Source organism: Corvus kubaryi, unplaced genomic scaffold (genome assembly GCF_017639235.1).
Source record: "Corvus kubaryi isolate FWS band 111438036 unplaced genomic scaffold, C.kubaryi_AGA036_p1.0 68, whole genome shotgun sequence".
NCBI lineage: Eukaryota > Metazoa > Chordata > Aves > Passeriformes > Corvidae > Corvus > Corvus kubaryi.
The window spans coordinates 8119092-8140778 of NW_024582056.1; the positions used below are offsets into that span (position 1 = coordinate 8119092).

General features: G+C 38.2%; 1 protein-coding gene across 4 annotated transcripts in view; it reads right to left on the minus strand.

The window, feature by feature from the left end:
* The window catches only part of TRIO (trio Rho guanine nucleotide exchange factor), a 248797-nt gene that overhangs the window by 132607 nt on the left and 94503 nt on the right, over positions 1–21687 (minus strand). For all 4 annotated transcript variants that reach the window (XM_042048799.1, XM_042048802.1, XM_042048801.1 and 1 more), the window contains exons 8-11: positions 21072–21203; positions 15854–16084; positions 8526–8648; positions 2290–2481 (exon numbers count right to left, since the gene is read on the minus strand). In XM_042048799.1, coding sequence (XP_041904733.1) covers positions 2290–2481; positions 8526–8648; positions 15854–16084; positions 21072–21203 — 678 coding nt within the window. The remainder of the gene's footprint in view (positions 1–2289; positions 2482–8525; positions 8649–15853; positions 16085–21071; positions 21204–21687) is intronic.

The following is a 21687-nucleotide window of genomic DNA, read 5'->3' on the forward strand; positions in this document are numbered from 1 at the left end:
AAGGGGGGGGGGGTTGATCAGTTGGTAGGTTTGGTTTTTTTGGTGTTGTTTTTGTATGTATTTATTTTTTTATTTAACAACTAAGGCACCTCTTTCTGGTTAAACAGCTAACCTATTATCCTACTGCTTGAACTCCTCTCTTCACTAGCTAAGTGTGCACGTTAATCTCTTCACAATACAGCAGAAAGCTTATGTTGCTTACAGGTATGCACTAATTTATTCAGCGACTTCCCACATCCTGAAGGAGAAACACAATTCTCCTGCCAATAAAGCATGGATGACTTTCAGGTTAGGGCATTTTTATCTTCCATCTGCTTTGTGATGCCTTCTCAGCACTCCACACGCATGTTTGATAACAAACAACATGCTCTTGAAAACAGATCACAATACAGAAAGCACAGGAGAGCTTTGAGCTTGCTCTTTCTTTGCACCTGAACCAAGGACCAGTCTACTACCTATGAACCACCCGCCTCACTCTCTCATCTGTATTTTTTAACTAGAATGCAAATATATAAAAATACATCCTCCCTTACACAAATAGGTAGTTTGAAAATTTTTCCTTGCTTTACTAAGTATAAAGGTCATCCACACCACAAAACAAACAAAAAAAATCAACACCAGCCACTATAGTACTTTTCCACCACTGCAAAGAGACTTCCACAGTAACAGCTGTGCGTGCTTACAGACTCAAAATAACAGCCATTTTCCCAAAGAAATAAATCAAAATACAGAATTTTTTTTTCTTTTCAATAAAACACTATTATCTAAGGGAGCACTGGCAATGTGCCAGCACATCTGGATCAGCCTCCCAAAATTATTCAACAGTGACTCACACATCAGTCTGCCTTTCAGGTTTTTTTCATTTTTGAAAGCAAATCCTTTTACACTTTTGGTCTTTCATCACTACAACCAACTGTATTCTACTTAAATACCATTCCAGCTGTTGCTCTTGATGCTAAGAAAAACAGGTAATGAAGAAATATATATAAAAAACATGAACACATTTCAGCAGCTGACTGCTCCTGTGCTTCATAACAAATAATAGACCAGTACTATTTGCTTGAGAAAGTGAAACAAAAAAGCTGCCCCCTAAGAACAGTTTATGAAAACAGCATTTATATTTTGTTTGAACAAGCAGAGTCCTGTGAGAGTATTGGCAAGGAACCATCTAACAGAAAACTGATGGGGGAGCTATGTACTCATGTCTAAAGCTAAAAAATAATTCAATCCTGACCTCCTTCAAAGACCAACTGCCTTGTGCTTTTGTTTCAAGTGCTAAGCAGATGTTTCACTTACAAAAAACTCCCCCTCTTATCCTCTAGGAGGTTTTGCTGAAGAAGCTACTTTGAATACTACACTTTGCCACTACACAGACCATTTCACAATGTACAGTGAAGGGAAGGAAGACGGACTGGGACATGCTATGATCCAGAAGCTTTTCATATTTTCACTGAGTTAGAACAGTGAGGAGATTTAACATGAGCTCAAAACAGAAACCAAATAACCTAAGCTTGTCAAAAACCAGAACACCTTACTGACATCCTTATTATTGCTGTAGCCTGTTCCATCCTATCCCATGAGCTTATAAATTCACATGTTCTGTGTTCTGAATTGGAGCAAAAAGCTAATCTTACTGAAAATTAAGTGTGGCGGAATTTTATTTCTCCTGCTGAATCACTTCAATCTTTGAAGAAGACTAAAAATTACAGACATGAGGCAAACCATTGTCCCTAGCAGATAAGCTCTTTAGGTTGCAAAGAACTGTCAATATACAAGATAACAATTCGATGTGCAAAACAGAGAAATAAACAAAGTCTCTCTGGGCAACAGGGCTGCCTTATGTAGCCTTGTGCTTCTGCCACACTTTTCAGTCTCCTGAACCATAACAATCTAACCATGTGCCTGGTAACTCAGACAACAGGAGAGCTGGTTGGATAAAAAACCAGAAGTGCACAGTATTTTCCCCCACAATGCTGACTTATAGCTGTACCAGTTCCCTGATCTGACCCTCCTCCCTTCTCTGTGACTGAACAAGCATGCGTATTTGCACAACAAAGGAGGTAAAAGCTGCTTCTGAAAGTAAAAAATCAAATCAAATTTTTAAAAAATCCTTGAACAGAACCACCATGATACACCAGCTCACAATCCACAGTGCATTCCAAACCAAAACTCATCATACAACAGGGGTTTTCATTATGTCCTATGGCAAGGTTCTAACCATGAAAGCAACACTGGACAACACTGCATTTAGGGCTTGAAGTTATCGCCACAACTTAGCGGAAGTTTTACCTCTTTAACGTGAGTGTGAAAGGACACAGACATGTCCAGCAGGATCTTGCGCTGCTCCACACGCCTGACAAAATCCTGTATCCGGTCTTCGAGCTGATGGGCAGCTTGAAAGATTTCCTCCGGGTCACACTCCCCAGTCTGAGCAAGCTGTTCTGCTGCTTCTAGGAGCTTATCTGCATTGGTGTATGTGTTCTGGAGGGAAATAAGTCAGTTTCACAGGATTAAATGAAAGAAAAGTAAGTCAGTATATTTTAAAGCCACTCCACTAGTGAAAACAAAATTAGAAAAAGGCCCTTGTGTATTTTTCTTTCTTCTTTTCTTAAAAGTAGTACAGTATAAACTTACTAAAGATTTTGTTATATTTATATACAATTTTTCACCTAACTGTGAATAAATTAATTCCTTAGCTCCTTATTTATGTCTATTCAAATGTCTCCTTGACACATAACTTGGAATTAATATTTTCTATTCACATCTAGAATAAAGATCATCCTAAATGCCTAATTACTTGCAAACTGGCCTACTTCAACACTGGAAAAATCACTACAGTCAGGGAGAGAAGACTTTTCAAATGTGTACTGCTAGAGCTGAAAAAATGCTATCTGCTGAGAGAAGTACTTAACATCAAGTCCACACATCCAGCAGGAAGGTGGAAAGTGACCAAGCACAGGAGAACATTTCTCTCCATCCTTACAGAAGTCAGGCATCCAAAATTCATGTATCAAGTGTATCATCATTTGTGAAAAAGCAGCAGCATAAGAAGATTTAGAAGTCAGCTATGGCTGAGTGTCTGAGTGGAATACTGTCCCAATATATCCTAGGATTAACAAATGGAGATCAGAAGTCCTGTGAGAGACTTGGGTCTAAGCAGAAAAAGAACTGGAGAAGTCTGGTCTCTGACGTGCTATGGTGCAGAGGAGACACAGGTGTTTAATAACTCTTAAAGCCCTGCCATTTGCAGCCTGCCTCAATATCTTTCTCATTAATTCAAAACAGGACTGAGTCCAAACTTCTGTTATGCTTCAGGTGCTCTTTTTTGAGCCTAACCTCGGGTTTTCATGTTTTAGAATGGTTCTCAAAACTCTCATCAAGGAAGGTTAGAAGAACATTAACCACTGGAGAAAACAAACTGAAGCCATGTCTAGACTAAAGAAGCTTTGCTCACGTCACCCCATTAGGTCTTCTGATAGGTTTGCACCACAGACTAAAAAAAAAGAAGAAAGCATTCCTGACAATGTAAACTACACCTTTTTTGTTTCCCTTCTGCCCTTCCATGTTCTCCCAACCTCAATTACATCAGGTAAAAACACTCCTTGGAAAGATAAATTAGGCCTATGCAAATGTGCTTTTCTTTGCCATAAATATAGTATCACACCTCTAATTAACATTATACTATCCACAAAAATTAAATCCAAGTCCAGCCCTAAAACTGAACTAACGGACAGGAAATAAGAGCTCTCCCCCAGGGTATCAGGAAAATCACTAGACAAGCCCAGGACAGATTACATGACTCAGTGAAGCTTTCACATATTTGGGGCGAGTTCTCCCTTAATTTATTATGATCTGTTTATGCAAGGAATTAAATCCATGCTGTTCCTTGACTTTGCCTATGTAACTCTCAGCCCTTCCTTAACTTTCAGCTTTTTAGTTGCATGGAGAGATAGAGAACTCCTTCCTGGTTTCCCTGGGAAAGCGTGCAGAGACAAACATAAGCTTATCCTATTCAGTGGGGAATGTGGTACTCCACACCCCAGACCACTGAGGCCACTGTCCCAGGCCAGGCTGGCCCTGAACACACTCTGAGCTGTGCTTGGGGTATTCCACCTTCCAGGGCTGCAGCTCACACGCCTTCAAGGGGCACGGCCGAAGAGCCTCAAGGCACTCCTCAAACAACAACTACTTCATCAGTCCAGAGCACCACACCCAGCTGCAGATGGCTGAAACAGAAGTTTCCCCTTTTAATGAAAACTTTATCTCACATGCGAAGCATTGTTTACGAATTCCAGGAGTATCTTCCTCTTACACAGGCCCAGGCACATCTGACTTCTCTTTCTGTAAAGGGGATGGTGAACTGCCTGTATTTAAAAAAGATCACAGCCTGGATGCTGCTTCAAAAGGGGTTGTGATTCTCAAGCTTAGCAGCAGGCACATACCTTATTGCTCAAATTTCACTTCCAAGTAGAGCTGGAATAGAACGTAAACTACCCTTTGGAACAGAAATCACATCAACTAGGTGTTCAGTACTAACAACTGCCTTTCCCAGCTCTCTGGTCACTTCTAAACAATGCTCAGAGGGAAAAAAGCAGTAATGTGAAGATTTTGAAAATGCTCATCCCAAGGGGCAGCCTCCAGTTGAAAGTCAGGCAAAAGAGCAGGAGTTCTTCCTTGATGCTGCTTATGCCAATTTCCTAAAGTGACAAAGGAGCCTTCATGGTGACAAACTTCCTCAGGATATCTCCATTAGCACACTCTCCCCAAATCCCAGGGGAAAAGAAGGAGCCCCCTAAGAACTTCAAGACTACCTGTAGTCCATTGCTCTGTGTCCCAAGGTGCAACTCTTTAATAGGCATTCTTCTCCAAAATTATGAAAAATTCTCCATAATGGAATTTACTCCCTTCCCCAACAACAAATTCCATCATTTTTTAATCCTTCTGTTAAGGAATGTTTTCTAAATATTCTTCACAAAGAATAAACACCATATTTTTAGAAAGCATATGAAGTGATACATCACAGAAAACCCAAAGGTTAAATTTCAGACACTAGTGCAGAAATGAGTACTACTGACAGTAAGTACAGCAACAGAAGTGAGTGGAGGTATGGACTGCATTTCATACAATCTGGAGTTTACTGTGGTCTGGAATGGGAAGAGAGACACATGGATGGCCTGAGATCAGCAGAGGTATACAATCATTAAAGGCATAGAAAATATGATAGATTACTCATTAAGTACAGTGGACACTATCACATTTAAGCATCAGACAATACACTTAAAATGAAAAAACAAAGCACTTTTCATCTAAGGAGCAATTAAATTGCATAACTCATTGCCACAGGGTCTGGCATACATTCCAAGATCATAAATGGGTTCTAAAAGTAGGCTAATTAAAGAAACAAAAGTCCATCAGTGATTATTAAATACTGGTTCTGATGGATCCTTCAGTTCCAACATCAAACAGGCTCAGATAACTGGGAGGGTAAAGGTAACTTTTTAAGCATACAGTCCCTTTCCTTTATGCATCTGGTGATAGCCACCAGATACTATAAGACAGGGACCTTTAATTTGATGTATTGCAACCATTCCATGGGTAAAGTTCAGAAGCAATCCAAATTCATAACCTACTTTTATAACCTTAAAGGAGGTGGGAACTGGTGTTGATAGGGAAATGAAGGGTGTATTCAGACAAGGTTTGGAAGATTTTTTTTTTGTGCATCTCTTGCACCAAGAAGACCTTTTCATGGAAAAAGAGTCCATTAATTAATTCTTGCCATACACCTTTTGTGGTTTTTGAGCATAGACTACTGTCAAAAAGCAGACACAGATCATATTTGAAACACGAAAAGCTGACTTAGCATTTCATACAAAAATGCATGGAAAAGTACAACTACAATATTGACCTGCATCCAGAGCTTTTAAGTTGAAAATTCACACCCATAAGTGAATCAATTACGTCAAAATTTGGACACTTGACACTTTAACTAAACAGTCTCATGGACACAAAGAAGAACATGGAGAGAAGGTGAAAAAAGGAAGAAAAAGGTGGGTAAGTAGAAATTGAACTGGACAGGCATTACATGAAAAGAGCAACGCAATTTTACAATAGCGGGTGCAAGTCAAAGTGTGTATGTGTAGCATGTATTTATCATCAGAATTTAGGGAGGATTATTTGCTGAGTTTTGACTATCCAGCTTTTGTAGTGTAAGAAAAAGTGTTAAATAAAAAAAACCCCTTCATTTCACATGAATTTTAAAGTGACTAATTTGTGAGACCACAGCCCATTGGCTGGAATGTCTTTTCTATTTGACACGCAGCTTATTTTAAAATCTCTTTGAATGCTGTGGAGGAAACGGCACCTCATTCACATTAAAAAAAGAACGTGGGAAGAAGCAGAAAGGAAGAAAAAAGAAAAAAATAATTTTCACTCCCCTTAAAATAAGGCATTAGCCTTTGACCAGGAACATGCCAACATTACTGTCGGCTCCCTGGATTTGCCAGAGCATTGCCAAGACAGTGACACTTCACTCAACATTACTTTCTCTCAACTTCTGACTGGAACTGATTGAAAACCCCTGATAATGCCTAGAGTCCTATTAAAAACAAACCAAAACAAAATCACAACAAAAAGAGCAACAACAACAACAAGTCCAAAATCAAAAACACAACGAAGACCTGGACCAACCAGAAATGTAGGCAGAAAATAAGTCAGCCAAAAGTTACTAATGCTTTAACAAGGATGGCAGATTGCTGTTTTATACTTGAACGTAATCTCCCTTGTAACAGCAACAACAGGAATGCCTTTTGGCCTGCTTATATTCAGTTTTACAGCAAGCAAGAGGAACAACTCAGAGGGTGTGCCTCTCTTGGCAGTAACTCACTACACATTCAAGAGTTAGCGATGAAAAAAAATACTTATTAGATCATTTTGTCCATCCTTCTGTCAGTGGAAGATAATCCCCTGTAGTATATTTAAGTTCTTTGACCAATCTAAGTTTTCAGTATCTCCAAAAATAGAACTTCCACCCATTCCCCGAAGAAATAATTTCAAACTCCAGTAACATTCACTTTTAGGAAGTATTTAGTAAGCATTTGCTTTACGATTTTCTGCTTTAAAGTATAATGCAAATTAACAAGATGCTTTTTGTAACATTTCTATGCACTTCATCCCCTTTTAGCTACTCAAACATTTTCTTCTTCTTTGTCCAAATAATACAGTATTAAGTATGAGATCATTCAGGCTTTGTTAAGTATCTTATGGAAATAGATTCTTGCTTGTCTGACCCAGAGAAATAAGTATTTCCACATGGAAAATATTACTTTTTACTAAAAATGAAGTAATAGACATGCATATAGAAAATCCAGCATGTATATATACAAAAGTAACACGTATTCTTTTTGAAAATTTTACAGGAAATCAATTTTGAGGAAGTTTTCTGATGCTATTTCAAGTCCTCAGCCACTGGAGTGCTCTAAGACTGTATTTACAATAAAATTTTATCAAGAGCTTAATATCTTCCACTAGACAGGCAAACTGTAAACAACACTTCTGATGCATCCCCCATAGTAGGTGTCACTGCTGAGCTCCAGCATATCATGTCAAAATTACCTAATAACATTGTCTTCTCTTTGACTGAAGCACCACTGTATCAACCCCACATTAGGAGATTTTTTTTGATTAATCTTGGAGTTGTTTTCTCCTACCAGTCATTAAGACTGGGTGGACAGTGCATGTTACTAATGGGGAAGATTCCAGCCTTCTGCTTCCTGCACAGGGTTTTTCTTCACCTCATATCCCCTTTTAGAGGCTGACAGGTACACCAGCTCCTTGTTAAGCTCCCTGTACTCCTCTGTATCTCTATTTGGTTTGACTTTTTTCACAGAAAAAATGTGTTTTGAAGTTGTATCATCAGTTCCACTTAAGGCTAAACTAAGGGTATCAGTGATTCAGAAGAGGAAGGCATATACAAACTCAATTGTACTTAAAGAAAAAGACCCAAGCCAGGTTGGCCAGCTTGCTGGCTCACCTGGTTTCTTAGGAAAACCCCCACCTCCTCTCCATGAGACTGCGGTGAAGATCTGTGAGCTCCCCAAGCCTAAAGTCAGATAGCAGGACTTTCAATTCATCTCCATCCTCTCTTACAGGCTGCACGAAAGTTTAAATCCTAGAATCCCATGAAACTAAGCTACTTTGAAAGGAGAGCTTTCATTCTTCTGTAAATTTATATTTGAAAGCATGTTTTTGAAATAATAATAACAATAATAATAATAATAATGGCAGAGCAGTTCTGTTGTACTTTAAAGCTCACACTCTCTAGGACTGTGGAAGTTTGTCTTTTTCTTCTGAAAGCTGGAGTATAAAGGAAAAACAAAATAAAAACTTGCAACAGAGAAAAAATGGTCCATTCCTGGAACAGAATGTTTTATAGTGGAGCTCCCTCTGCCCAGCCTTCAAGTGCAAAAGCAGGGATTTTTCATTTATTTCCATGACAAGTGCACAGTCCTTCATGCGACTGCTTTTACCTGCGCAACCTCTTCGAAGTCTTCATGGCGTTTCTGCAAAGCTCTGGCCCGATGCAGGGATTTTCCCACTCCAGTATGTTTGCTAAGGAAAGCTTCTCCATGGTTTTCAATCCAATCCAACACCTGTGGTACAGAAGAGAGACACACAGAAACCATAAGTGGCCACATTGAATGTTACAACAAAAAGACAACGATTATTCAAGGAACTGAGAAGCTGTAAAGGCAGTGCTTAAAAAGAACTGTACTGTTGGATTGAAACACAGTGTTGCCATTGAAGGACATTAATTACATCTCATTTAACTTTTCTCAAGGCAGTAATTAGCTCAAACTGGCAAAATAGTATGATTTCAGATTATATCTGTATTTTGAAGCCTACCAAGGACAACTTCATTTCTCCACATTCATCAATTTGACAGTAATCTGATCCAAGTGGCGAGACCCCTTGAGAGGGTCTCTCTAATCTGTTTACAACTTCAGCTGACATTTTTCAGCAAGGTAACACTGATGAAGCTTGCCCATTGCTGGTGGTTAACACAGTGAAGTTCTACTTTAGATGACAATTCACTTCACCTTCTACATATTATTAAGTCATGAAGAAAGATTCAGTAGTAACTAACTAACTAATTAATACAAGAAAAATTAGTTGAAATCATTATGAGATAAATGTCTGTGTTCAGAGCATATGGACGAATATGCTCCAGTTCTTAAGAAGCATCTATCCCCTCAAAACATCAGACATAATTGTTTATTGTAAATTTTATAGCTGAAAAAGTGACGAACAAAAGACATTTTAAGGACCTTAATGCTTCTACCACAATGACTGGGCTGACAGCTTTATCAACAGTAAAAACTTTACATGCAATTAGTTCCTGCCAGTTAACGAAAGATTCCTGCACACATACTAAATTTCTGATGAGTGAATGAACAAAATCATGCAAACTCTCTTCAAACGAATACATCCTAGCCATACCTTAATCCATTAGTTAAGTATGCATATGGTATTCAGTTTTTTGGAAGATACTCAAAAGGTTCAAGAATGACATTCAGAATTTAAAACAACAGCACATAAGCAATTTTCTTAAGTCAGTGATCCATATTTATACAGCACTTATGTAGTGATGTGGAATACCTTACCTAGCATTCACCTTCAGAGTTCCTTTTTCTTTAAAACATGAATATTTTAGTTTGTTTTGAATATAACTTTCAAAAGCCTGTACTTTGCCTCTTCTTATCTACTAGTGCCCTTTACTCTGATTCCTGAAGTTGAGTGAGGTTTTCTCCCCAGTTTTCTTGCAGTGAAAGTATAACTGAGTATAACTAGACTTTTTGTTTTATTCCAAACAGATTTAAGAACCATCCTTGCAACATCACTCATTACTACATTCAGTACACATGTAATCCCACACACTATTCCCATAAAAAGCATCCATGCTTTCTTTAGCAGAACAATGAAAACATGGTTTTCTCATTTATCTTGACCATGCAAATATTTTTCTGTTTGCAAGCTCTCTCCTACTGGACATCTTCAAAACAACAAACAATTCCCTAATACCACAAAAATACAGCCACTTCAAATCACCAACACTTCACCAAATCTCCATCCTTAACTTATGTAATATTTGTTTTCCTAGTAAGTATTGCCAGAAGAATATTATTGTGTTTCAGGTCAATGCAAGTTTTCATTTTCTTCTTTCAAGGTAAAGTATTGATCAGAGAAAGGAGAGCGAGGAGCTAAACATGGCCTCAGTTATTACCAATACTTTTGACTAATTTCAGGAGACCACTTTCCCCATTATAAAAAGAGCTAAAAAGAGATAGGTTTGGATGACATAATTAGAGACCAGACTCTGGAGACTACTAAGTCATAAGCTAACAAATGAAATCAACAGCAAAATCACTCCCAGAAAGCATGGGATGAAAAGCAGAAAGCAGTCCAGGGAGAATGATTTTTGCTCCAAATAATGCTGAATAACTTCTCAAGGGAAGAAATTGTCATAGAAATCCAGTACACAGATCATGACATAAACCACTCAAGTAGAGAAACATTACTGCCTGTAAGTGAAATCAGCATGAATACAAGTCTCATTAGTGCTTAGCCTTCATACCTTGATTCTTAACAAAACTGAGGAAGCACTCTTGGGAATTTTACAGCACATAGAGGCAGAGTCAAGGTATGCTCTTCCCATCAGAGACTGCTTTGCATACCACTTCAATCAAAGGACAATGCCATTAGTTGGCACTGATACTAGCCTTTTAACAACTTACGCATTTTCTTCCTCTTCCTGGGAGAAGTAAGAGTTACAGAAATCATCACACTGACCCACTAAGGACTCTTCTACCGACACTGAAAGTAAATGGAATTCAGTCTGTACTTAAGTAATACCTAGGAGTTTAAGAGGCTCAACACTTTTCAGTGAAAGGGTGAATAGTATCATCCTCCACCACGGCAAGTTGCTTTAATGATGCAATTAAAGTTCTACTGCAGTCTCAGCAAAACCAACCTTATGCCCAACACAGGATCTAGAAAAATGCTTACTTTTCTAGCTCCCAAAAGAATATACAACAGAAGAAACTATGGAAAGACAGCTTCATTTTAAAAAAATCATTGCTCATGACTGTAAAATATGTGGTATACGCTGCTTGTAGAAGTAAATCTGATCTTTTGCAGACTCAATGTGCTCATTTTCACCAATCTTTCCCACATTATTATCCATTCCTCACCCCCCTCACCCTTTACCTACTTTGCATACACTCACTTTTCTGATCTCCACCACTTACTTGCTGCTGACATACCACTGAGAAGGGGAAGATGGAGAACTCTGCATTTCTGATCTTCGGATAGTTAAAATGTGGAAATAGTCTCTCGCAAAAAAGAACCATTTTACACTGGAACCGCCTTCAAAAGCCACATGGGAATCACACAGTGAAATCATGGTGATGCTAGCAAGTAGCAAGCTTTCATGGCCCGCCCTTCATTATTCGAGGCTGAAACTAGTGACTGTAACCTGTCTTGAGGCAGGCAGATCAAGGAAGAAGCAGCACATTTATCCAAAACGGACAGAGAAGACACCCGCTATGACCAAATAAATGTATTTTTTGGGGGGAAAAAAAACCAAGCCACACCAAATCAAAACAACCCCCCCAAGCAACAACAAAAAAACAACTTTCCCCCCTCTGCCCAAAAAAAACCCCTCAAAACACCTTCTACCAGCATGTTTTATTAATTTCTGGCTTGCAAGCTATCAGGAAAGTTTTTCAGGCACCAAAACTCTGATCATACGAGTGTCAGCAGTATCACTGTACTGGAAACATTATCTTTACGCTCAATTTTGACCTTTCATGGCCTAGAAGAACAAAAGTCCACGTTGCTGTTTGAAGTCTGCTTTATTGATTCATATCAGAATCAGTCAGCTCCTTTCCTTAAGTGAAAGACTGACTGTATTATCTACTTGGTAAGCTTATTAACTCTTAAATATAAAATCATACTTTTACTGGCATAGTTTATATTAAAAGGGCTACATACACAATTGAGTGCTGGTGGCCAGACATTTTTTAAAAATTAAAATAAAAACCCTCTTTTTAGATGTTAATATACAAACTAACCAGGAACTAGATCTCCTAGCATGTTTCTGCTACCTAAAATCAAACTCAGAATTCCATTCAGTTTAAGACTGTCATAGGTTTTCACATTTCAAATTTCAGATTTTCTGTAATTCACTTATCTACTATTTTTGGGATTTCATGTGCTACTTTCCTTACGACTTGCTTCAAAAGATCAGCAGATGATTCTCGATGTACACAGATCTCACCACAATGCTTTTGTTGATTTGGAAAGCTCCACTAGAAACAGTTTCCCAGTATACAAGAACATGCAAGACAGAAGAAAAAACCCAACGAGCTTTCTAAGGTGCAAGTAACACAAAGTGAAGTACCAGCTCAACACGGCCAATTCCCTCCTCCAACTCAGCTCTGTCACTCACTTAACACTTCTATGAACTGAGTTATTTCATTAAGCCAGCAGAGGGAGGAGGAGGAAATCACAGACTCATGCTAAAGGACAGTTACAGATTCACTCACAATGCAATTGGTTGCTTGCCACTATGTGCAAATTAACTATAAACAGTGGAAGAGAGCCACACTTAGCTTATCTTGAAATAAAAAAATCCCCACCACATTTAACTTTACTGACAGTAATTAAAAGGTGTTTTCATGTTAAGTTTCTAAATCAATCTTAACTGAATTTTTTAAAGTTTGAACAAAGAGAGAACGTGTAAACAAAAACTAAAGTATTTTAGAAAGTTGCTTTGGAGTTCTACATAAACTATTCCAGAACTGTCTTAGATATAAATTTAATTAATACCTCAAACCACAGTAATTTCATGCACTGAGTGGTGTTCGTGATTATTCAGTTGAAAAACTAACATTTCTCAGATAAATTAAGATGATCTGATAAAGTTGGTTTGCTTCTGTTTTGCAAGAAAAAAGAACCTTGTTATCCAAGATCACTTTTTTCCCCAGATAAATTTTCAAAGCTGAGCGAGCTACAATCTCTAAGACATCTGCTGTGGCTATTGGATTAATCTATCTGGTATGGATGTTGATTGTCCTTGTCCTACAGACTGACCTGCATTGAAACCCAAGTATGAAAAGTTGTATTATGAAAGGCAACAGTGACCAAAATTCACACTATGATTCATAAGGCAGCGCCAAAAATACCCAGTATCTGTAAAGTTAAGCTAAAGCAACTTAACAGGGAGATATTCTTCCACATGCAGCATTTCAGAAATTAACAGTCATTACAGGGATAAACCAAAGGACAACTCAATCTCTGGCAGTGGTAACTATTGGATACTACGGGACGGGCTTAGGCAGATGGCAAGCAAGGGCTGCACCTCTGTACAGATCTAGCTTGGAATTTCATGTGGCTGATAAAGATGTGCATTAGCACAAAAGGCTGCAACTTCAAACTGTCAAGAGGATCTCTTGCTACCTTAATTCAATGACTGTCTTGCAAAGCATATAAAGAAACCACAGGCATAAATAAGCAGGATGAAAGAAACTTCTCCAACCAGTAGGCAAGGCATGTACTGAATAATAAGTCAATATGGATCAACGTTCTTGAGGCAACTGGTTCATACTGAGAACTTCCAGTGTACTCACAATCCACATGGCATGATTGGGACAGCACATTCCTGATACTAGAAGATATAAAAATATGTAAATCTGTCCACTTTGTTGTTTTCAAATCTGTGACTGCTTCATCTTAAATGCAGCAGTTCCAAAGGCTGATGACTAATACAGGGAAGGAAAATCCAGCATCTTGCTGAAGAACCTGGTGGTGACTGCACAATGACTTGAGTCTAATGAAGGGTTATTTGCCATCTTCAAAGAACAATGCAGTCTGAGAGCTAACTCCTCTACAGCGGGAACCAGGATTTAGGATGGACCAGAAAATGAGAATTTCCTACAAGCATTTTATGACTCCCAAGATATTAAAGGCAAAGAGTAAGAGCAGTACAGTAAGACTCTCTGCAGCATTTAATGAACACCTTCCCCCAGGAAATAAACTGCCTAAAGCCTGGCCTACAGGCCCGAAACTTGAATTATGCACCTGGCAAATTACCTCAGGAGATCCCTTGGCCTAGATTGCCTCAGTAAGTCCTACCTGAACTGAATTCAAACTAGAGGAGAAAGTTCCACCATCCAATCCATACTTGTTGGCACCAGACTCCTGAGAGGACCTACATTCTTCCCTGAGAATCAAACTACTGTGTTAATTTCAAATTCTGAAGATTCCTGATGAAGCCCTTTCAGTTTAAGAGGTGATTCATTTGTGGGATGTGCCTCATCACAGAATCACAGCATATTCTGAGTAGGCCCTTCACTCACTGACTACTCATGCAAGTACCAGCACTGGACCATCCTGACTAGACAATGCTTACGTTGTAAGCTTCATGGAGAGCCTCAAGGGTTTATACAATGGCATAATGAATGGAGTCTTCGGTTCTCTGAGCCCTTGCTGGCCATTCATAACATTCCCTCTGCTTTCTTTTACTTTTTCGTCAGCTAATATTTTTCATGCCTTTCTGCATCTTTTGTCACATCTCAGTGTTGAGAATCTGGATAACAGCCTGCCATTCAATGTATGCCTCTTTTTAGATATAAAATTAAGTAATAAAGTTTTGAAGATTTTACGTAATTTACTGCTTAAGCATTTAAGCTATTTTCTTTAATTACATGATGAGATAGTCACCAGATATAGAAGAAAGTTGAGTTATGAAGATTGCTCAGTCTCCCCACCATCTGCCTAAATTACCTTTTTCAACTACGGTAAATGATGAAAATCAGTTATTTCACTCCCAACTGCCCACATCCAGTATCTTCTTGGAACAGAAAAGTTCAAAAAAATTTAGCTTGAAAGTGCACCTAATTTTGAAGAAAAATTATTAGTTTAACCAGAATGTATGGCTATCTATCTAAAAACCCCACTGAGAAGCTGTGATTTGTGAACACTTTTACACTGAAATGAAAGAACATTATCAGCAAATACTGGCCATCTTAACTCTTTTATAGAGATGAGCTATTAAAGGATAAATTAGTAATGTCTCTGTTAATTGCAGTCCAAGACTAACATTTTATGTTTATTAAAAATCCATCAACTGAGGAATTTTATGTTGTTTTACTTTAAAAAGGCAAAGCTATGTCAGAGATACTAATGCCTGTACATAACTACTAACTTTTAAGGATGTTGACACAATAATAAAAAAATAGCAGCTATCAACCATTCAGTCAAGAACAGTGTTATTATCAGAAAGTAATCTCGTCTGTAATTTTTATAACTCCTTAGTATACTAGTCTGAGGTTTTAAAGAAACACTATTAAGTCAATTAAGTATTGAGGATTTGAAACCGAAAAATTTACAGAATAACACTATTAATTTTTTGCATGTTACAACAACAAGCTTTTTGACACTTTGAGTCCGGAATTTTACCTAGAATGTGAAGGTCAGCTACCAGCACAAACTCAGAATAGCTGTCTATACTAAAAATCTTCATCATATATGACTTAAAGTAAATAAATTAATTTAAAATCAGAAAAAAATGAAGTAGAGCTAACTTACAAATATAATTATTATCCATTAGAGCCAATAGCCAAGTTCTGATAATACACAGAACTTGGTATCATTCAGTCAATCCCAGGCAACTATTCACTTGTTGTACAAAAGTACATGGGGTTTAGCAGTCAAAACTCACCTGTCAGTGCAATCAGCTCGAAATCACAGGCTGACAGAACACACAGGCACTTAGACAAAGTGAAACAAAACCTACCTGTTGAACATCCTGTTGAAAAACACACAGCTGAAGCCGCTGGTGCAAGCGGACCTTTCGATGCTGCCAGATATTTTCCAGTTGGCGCTGGTGATGCAATACCTCATGGATGACATCCAGGACATGATGAACTGCTTTTGAGTAGTTGGCAGATGCGGTGAGGGAATCGGAGCTCCCAGGAGTCAAAGGTCTCTGGAGTTTGTCAAGGAGTGACTTCCCATCTTGGCTCACCTGACCACCAGAAAGGACGAAGAATTACTCGTCTTGCCGAAAAGCTTGTTGGGCTACTACTTTGTACCCCACCCCTTCTCCCAGTTTTAGATGTCTTTAAGAACTCAGAGAGCAATGACAAAGACCCGTTTTACTGCAGGAATGATTACCTACATGCAGCTGTAATAGGAAAGAAAAAAAATTATATATTCTCTTTCTATTTAAAATAATTTTAAGAAGCAGCACCCTTCTAAATAACAGCCTGTCTTTCCATTATTTCATTACTTTAAGAGTGATCTTTCTTCAGAGTGTTGGGATTTTTTGTTTGGTTTGAGGTTTTTGTTGTTGTTGTGGATTTTTTTTTTAAAAACTAGTCAAATCTAACCTAGAATAAATAGTCTTCAACTCTTTCCCTAGTTAACGGAACACCTAAAATTAAGCATTTGTCCAGAATTAGCCTTCCAAAACAACTTCTCTCTTCCTTTGCTGTAAAGGTGAAGAGGGAGGTTACTTTCTGTAGGTTAATATTAATTTGACAAATACATTTAAACCAACAGATATAAAACTTAGTACGTGATTCAATCTAACACAATTTACGACTTCTAAATTATTACTGTTACTGGTAAGCCAAGGCAAACTGCTGTTAGGGAAAACCTGATTCTGATTAAATCACTTAAACCCTTTCCATGCAGCACAGAAAGATACTGTTTTCTAATATGTGTTTAACTACTGATACTAACAGGAAACATTTGTCACTTCTAACTGTTGTCTTCCCTGATTTAAACCACAGCAGAAATACTCAGATTTACCTTGCATGCTAATTAAAAAGCAATAATCCTCTCTTGTCTGGTCACTAATAACATTTAGTGTTAAAAGCATTTTTCATTGGCGTTTACTCTGTCACTTTTAGCATGAAGCTCAGAGAACTGTTACAATTCACTATCATTCAACTACCTGTAAAGAACTTTTCTAACAGCTCATCTAGCAGGCAGGGAAAAAATCATCTGAAACCACAAGACTGGAGTATAAACAGTAGCCTGAATCCATCAAATCAGCACCATGTCAGAAACAGCAAATTTGTCAAGGCCTTCCCGCAGGCTATTTTCAACAACTTTTTACTAAGTCTAGGCACATTTTAAATTTGTTATTCAGTAGTCAAACAGATATAAATGAAAACTCTTTTCTAATAATTAGATTACAAGGGAGTTAATTTCTTAGTTCCAGTTCAAGCTCCTTCATTTTAGTAATGAGCATCAACAGAGAACAAAGCTCACTTCTGAAAGTAGCTCCTGTAAAGTCAAGTCAGCAGAAAAAATGCATAGTCCATAGCACAGTTATAATGATATCTTTTTCTTTCCCGTATCCAAAAGAATTATCTTGTAAATTCTTCAAATATTTCAAGATAATGGACTTCAATTATCCATTCAGAGTCCATAAAATCTAAGCGAAAAAAATAATTGTGACAGCCCCTTGATGCAATTAGTTTATTAGCTTTATAAACAAATGACTGTGCACAAATTTTCCTTTGGAGTTAATACACAAAAGTTTTCTCCCTTCCTAGTGCATGCCTACCTACCTTAAGATTTTAGTGAGATGTATAACTTTATTTATATATATAACTTCATTTAAGGCACATCTATTGGATTATCAGGCACACCAGTTACCTCGGCTTGTAAGCTAGTAAGTTGCTTTACTAGTAATGCACAGTAATTACCCTCAGCAAAATCAGACTGTCTCGTCTTAAAAGCATTTACTTTCTTGAAATTACTGTCTTCTACTTTGCAACCAAGTCGTGTTGTCAAGACATTGCAATTGAAAATGAATGACAGTGTTGTGATTCCCATAGTGTTCCTCTCTCTCTTCCCCCACTGTTCATTCATCACAAAATGAAAGGAGCTCCGTACTGTAGTAGAAATGAAGTCATACATCTAATAATGATAAGCAATAGTCCTGTAATATCCTGGCACAGAAAGACGCCTCCATCAATCTTCAAAAAGGAATGCACGTTTGAAAAACGCTGAATAAAACTACCTGCCCAGAGGAGGAAGACAACTTGTACATACACATACAGTTATTACTACTGCACCAATTCTGGTTGCTAAAGACACAGCTGGTTTTTTTACCAGATGGGGACAAGTAATGACCAGAAATCAGAAGAAAGGCATTTAGTGCTCTTTTTTTCCTTCGAGCAGTACCAGTGAAGATTTTGTTAGAATATCTAGCTATCCCGAAGTCAAAAGCTACAGCTTTGAAATCCTAAATAAATTTTCAAGGTATTTGCCAAAACAATCCTATAATCTACTCATCCAATTTATTTTCTTTATGCATCACCAGCAAGCAAACAGTATTTAACATGCTAATCCACAGTACTTATTTGCACTTAACAGCAGGCTCGTCCAGTCACATCCCTACCAAAAAAAAAAAGCCACAAAACCAACTCAAACCAAGTAGAAAAAAACCCATTATTTCAACCTCAGTGCTTTATCACCATTCTAGAGAGATCTACCCTTCCTGCTCCTTGCTGCACTCTCATGAAGCATGCACCCGAGCGCCTCTCTTCACATAAATCTGTTACAGACGTGCTACATCTCTGTCCCTTGTTTTAAAAAGGGACCATCCCAATGATGAAAGTTGATAATGAAGAAAAGAAACCTTACCACAAAGCATTCTTTCAAGAATGAGTTAAGACAGTTATGTGTAGTAAAATCACAAATATTATCAGGTGTGATAGTATGTCATTAGACCAACTGACATAGCAGGATGGCATAGAGCAAGAGAATAGGGATATCAATGTGTAGTTAACACAGAACAAGAATTCGTGAACTCTGGACATCTGACTAATGGTCACAAAATTTATGCAGGCCCTAAGGTCGCAGGTATTGAAAAAACACGGTTTTGATATGCTAACAACATGATGGATCATTAGCAATAATCTTACACCCTCCTTTACTGCTAAATGAAATGTGACCAGGCTTCCTATAATGAAGCTGGCTCATCAGAAAGTAGTTTTAGCTTTAATGCAATGTATAAATCACAACCATTAATTCAAACTCACATGACCTCCTTTTAAAGACAGGTGCAAGCTGTGGCCTAAGCTATCCTGTGTCCACTGATCTTTTTTACCATGATTTAACCAAACACGTAATTTTATGAGTACAAAACCAACTGCATTTAATCCAGAACAACATCAGTCCAATTGAATAATAACAGTTTTACCCCACAATGAGAACAATCCTAGCAGAAGAAAGAAAGACAAGTAAAGCAGGAAATGCAGAAAATACCTGTTAGCTAATAATAGCGAAATGAATACTCATTTATTTCAGGTAAGTAAAGCACAAGAGAAAACTCAAAATTTGAAAGAAAACAAAAAAAGATAGTTGAGTCATCACTTTCTAGGCCACCTTCAGAATAAGCATTTTATCTTAAGTTGTAAATACAACTATTAGAAATAGTGACAAATATTATGATTCCAGTGTGTGCCGAGTCCAAGATTAGAGCAGCAGCATAGGGTATGTGTGGATACAAATATTGCTGCTAGCAAGATTTTCTCTTGCTTTTTTCCAGTGCTGTGAGATACTTTTCTCTCTCACAGAAGATATTAGCAGAGTTCAATAAACTATGAACACCTGCAACCTTGCAGAGCCTTGTTCATGGTATCGTAGGAAAATATTTTGACAATGGATGTTTTAGGATTTTAGCCAATTACCCCCAAGGGGTGGCTGATCCTTTGACCAATCAGACTATGAAGAAAAAAGTCTATAAAAGAGTTGTAAAATAATTAAATAAATCAATCTTGCTGCACAATTCCTGCCTGTTGGATCTCTCTTCTCCTCCCTACCACTGTGGGATACCGTAACAGGTATGCTAATCTTACAAATGCTGACTACATAGGCATGCTAACTCATTTAAGTGTCTTTGAGGTTGATGAAACTAAGTGCATTACCTTCTGGCTTCTCAAATGACATCCTTTGGTGGTTAAGCCTTTTTTGTGAGGCCATTTCAGAGGTGGATTTTCAAAACACACTTAGAGCAATCCATGCCAACAGAATACCTTCCCAAAGAATGCCCAGCTGTCTTGGGGTGATTTTATGAAAATACTGTATTTCCCTATTGTCTGCTTTATGCCCACAAATGGGTCCCATAGCTTTAAGCTGGGTCCAGCAGAGGGGGGAGAGAAGCCAGGCGAATTCTTCAGCACAGTTTGTGTTCAAGGACTCATACACACTCCCCCATGTTCTCACCACTGCAGAGCTGAGGGAGCACCTCCCTGCTTTTAGCCAGCCTGTTAGCTGAGGCAACAAATCCTCTGAAACTAATTCTTCCTCTGGAACTGTTCAGCCCAGCTGTGATCTGAGAACTAGATCACTGGACCCCTGGACCAGCAGGGAGGCTGCAGGGATGCTGCATCCCAGTCTTGGACCTTGGGAGGGGCCGAGCCAGCTACAGAGGGAACTCTAAATGCACCAGCTTTCTCTGCATCGAGGAGGTTTATTATCTAACAGAGTCATTTGTTTCCTGTGCCCTGCCGGCACTCTGCTTGTTAAATATATAGTTTTTTTCACTTTCATCCAAGAAATTCCTCTTCTATCAGTGGGGAAGGGAGTGCTGAAACCTGTCTTCTGGGGAGGTGATGTTCATTACAGGATGTTTCCTCCTAAACTTGTCTCAAACCCAGACACCAGCTAACTTCCCTTCAAGTAAATGTTTAAACACTAGTATCACACTGCTATTCAAAGGCAGCAGTATGCAAATGCAAATTAAAACGTACTTAGTGCTCCAAGGGTTGTTTGTACCACACATGGTTAAATCTCGCCTTTTAATTTCTTTCCAAAGATTAAGGGGAAGACTTTAACACTCCACTTTTGAACAACAGTAGCAAAATACAGTATATGAAATTTTAAAAGAAGCTTGGCACTTGACTTTCCAGCTAATTTCCAATGCAACAAGTGATACCGATTCATGATCCAAACTTAACACGACACAATTTTATCTAAGGAAAGACACTGACCTCAGAGTAAGCCAAGGTAATATGCTCATATATCCCTTGATGATGATGGATAGCATCTTCTAAATCTTGCAGTTCTGAGGGAAGCTCCACCTCACCACAGGCTTTACACCATGAGTCCACATTGCTCATGTACTGCAACAGAGAAGAAACACTCAGCTTGATTTTGGGTTCTACCATTAAGCACACACAATGGTAATACACAAAAGGATGTTAATCTGTGTGACAGACACTGAAAAGACTTCTTTTAAGTGAAAAGTCTTTACAGTATTTCTCTCCGAAATAACCAAAAGTTTATACCAGAATAGAAAGAAATATTCAAGTCTGACTATACTTGTGCTTTTAGGTATCTGAAACTCTTTGAGTAGTTTGGAGACAGGCAGATCTAGCTGTACGTTGGCAGTCTTCAGAACCAATTCAACTGTTGGCAATATTGATGCTTCAAGTTTACTCTTGCTCCTTTTCTTGACTTTGCAGCTAAGAAAATGTTTCCTTCACCCTGCACCTACCATTTCAGAAACATGAAAGCCAGTTAAGGTCTTGTTTACACGAGGCAGTAAAACATGCTACAGCTTTCAAGTCCAGACCCTTGGTTTTTATCCATCAGCTCCCTGTGCAG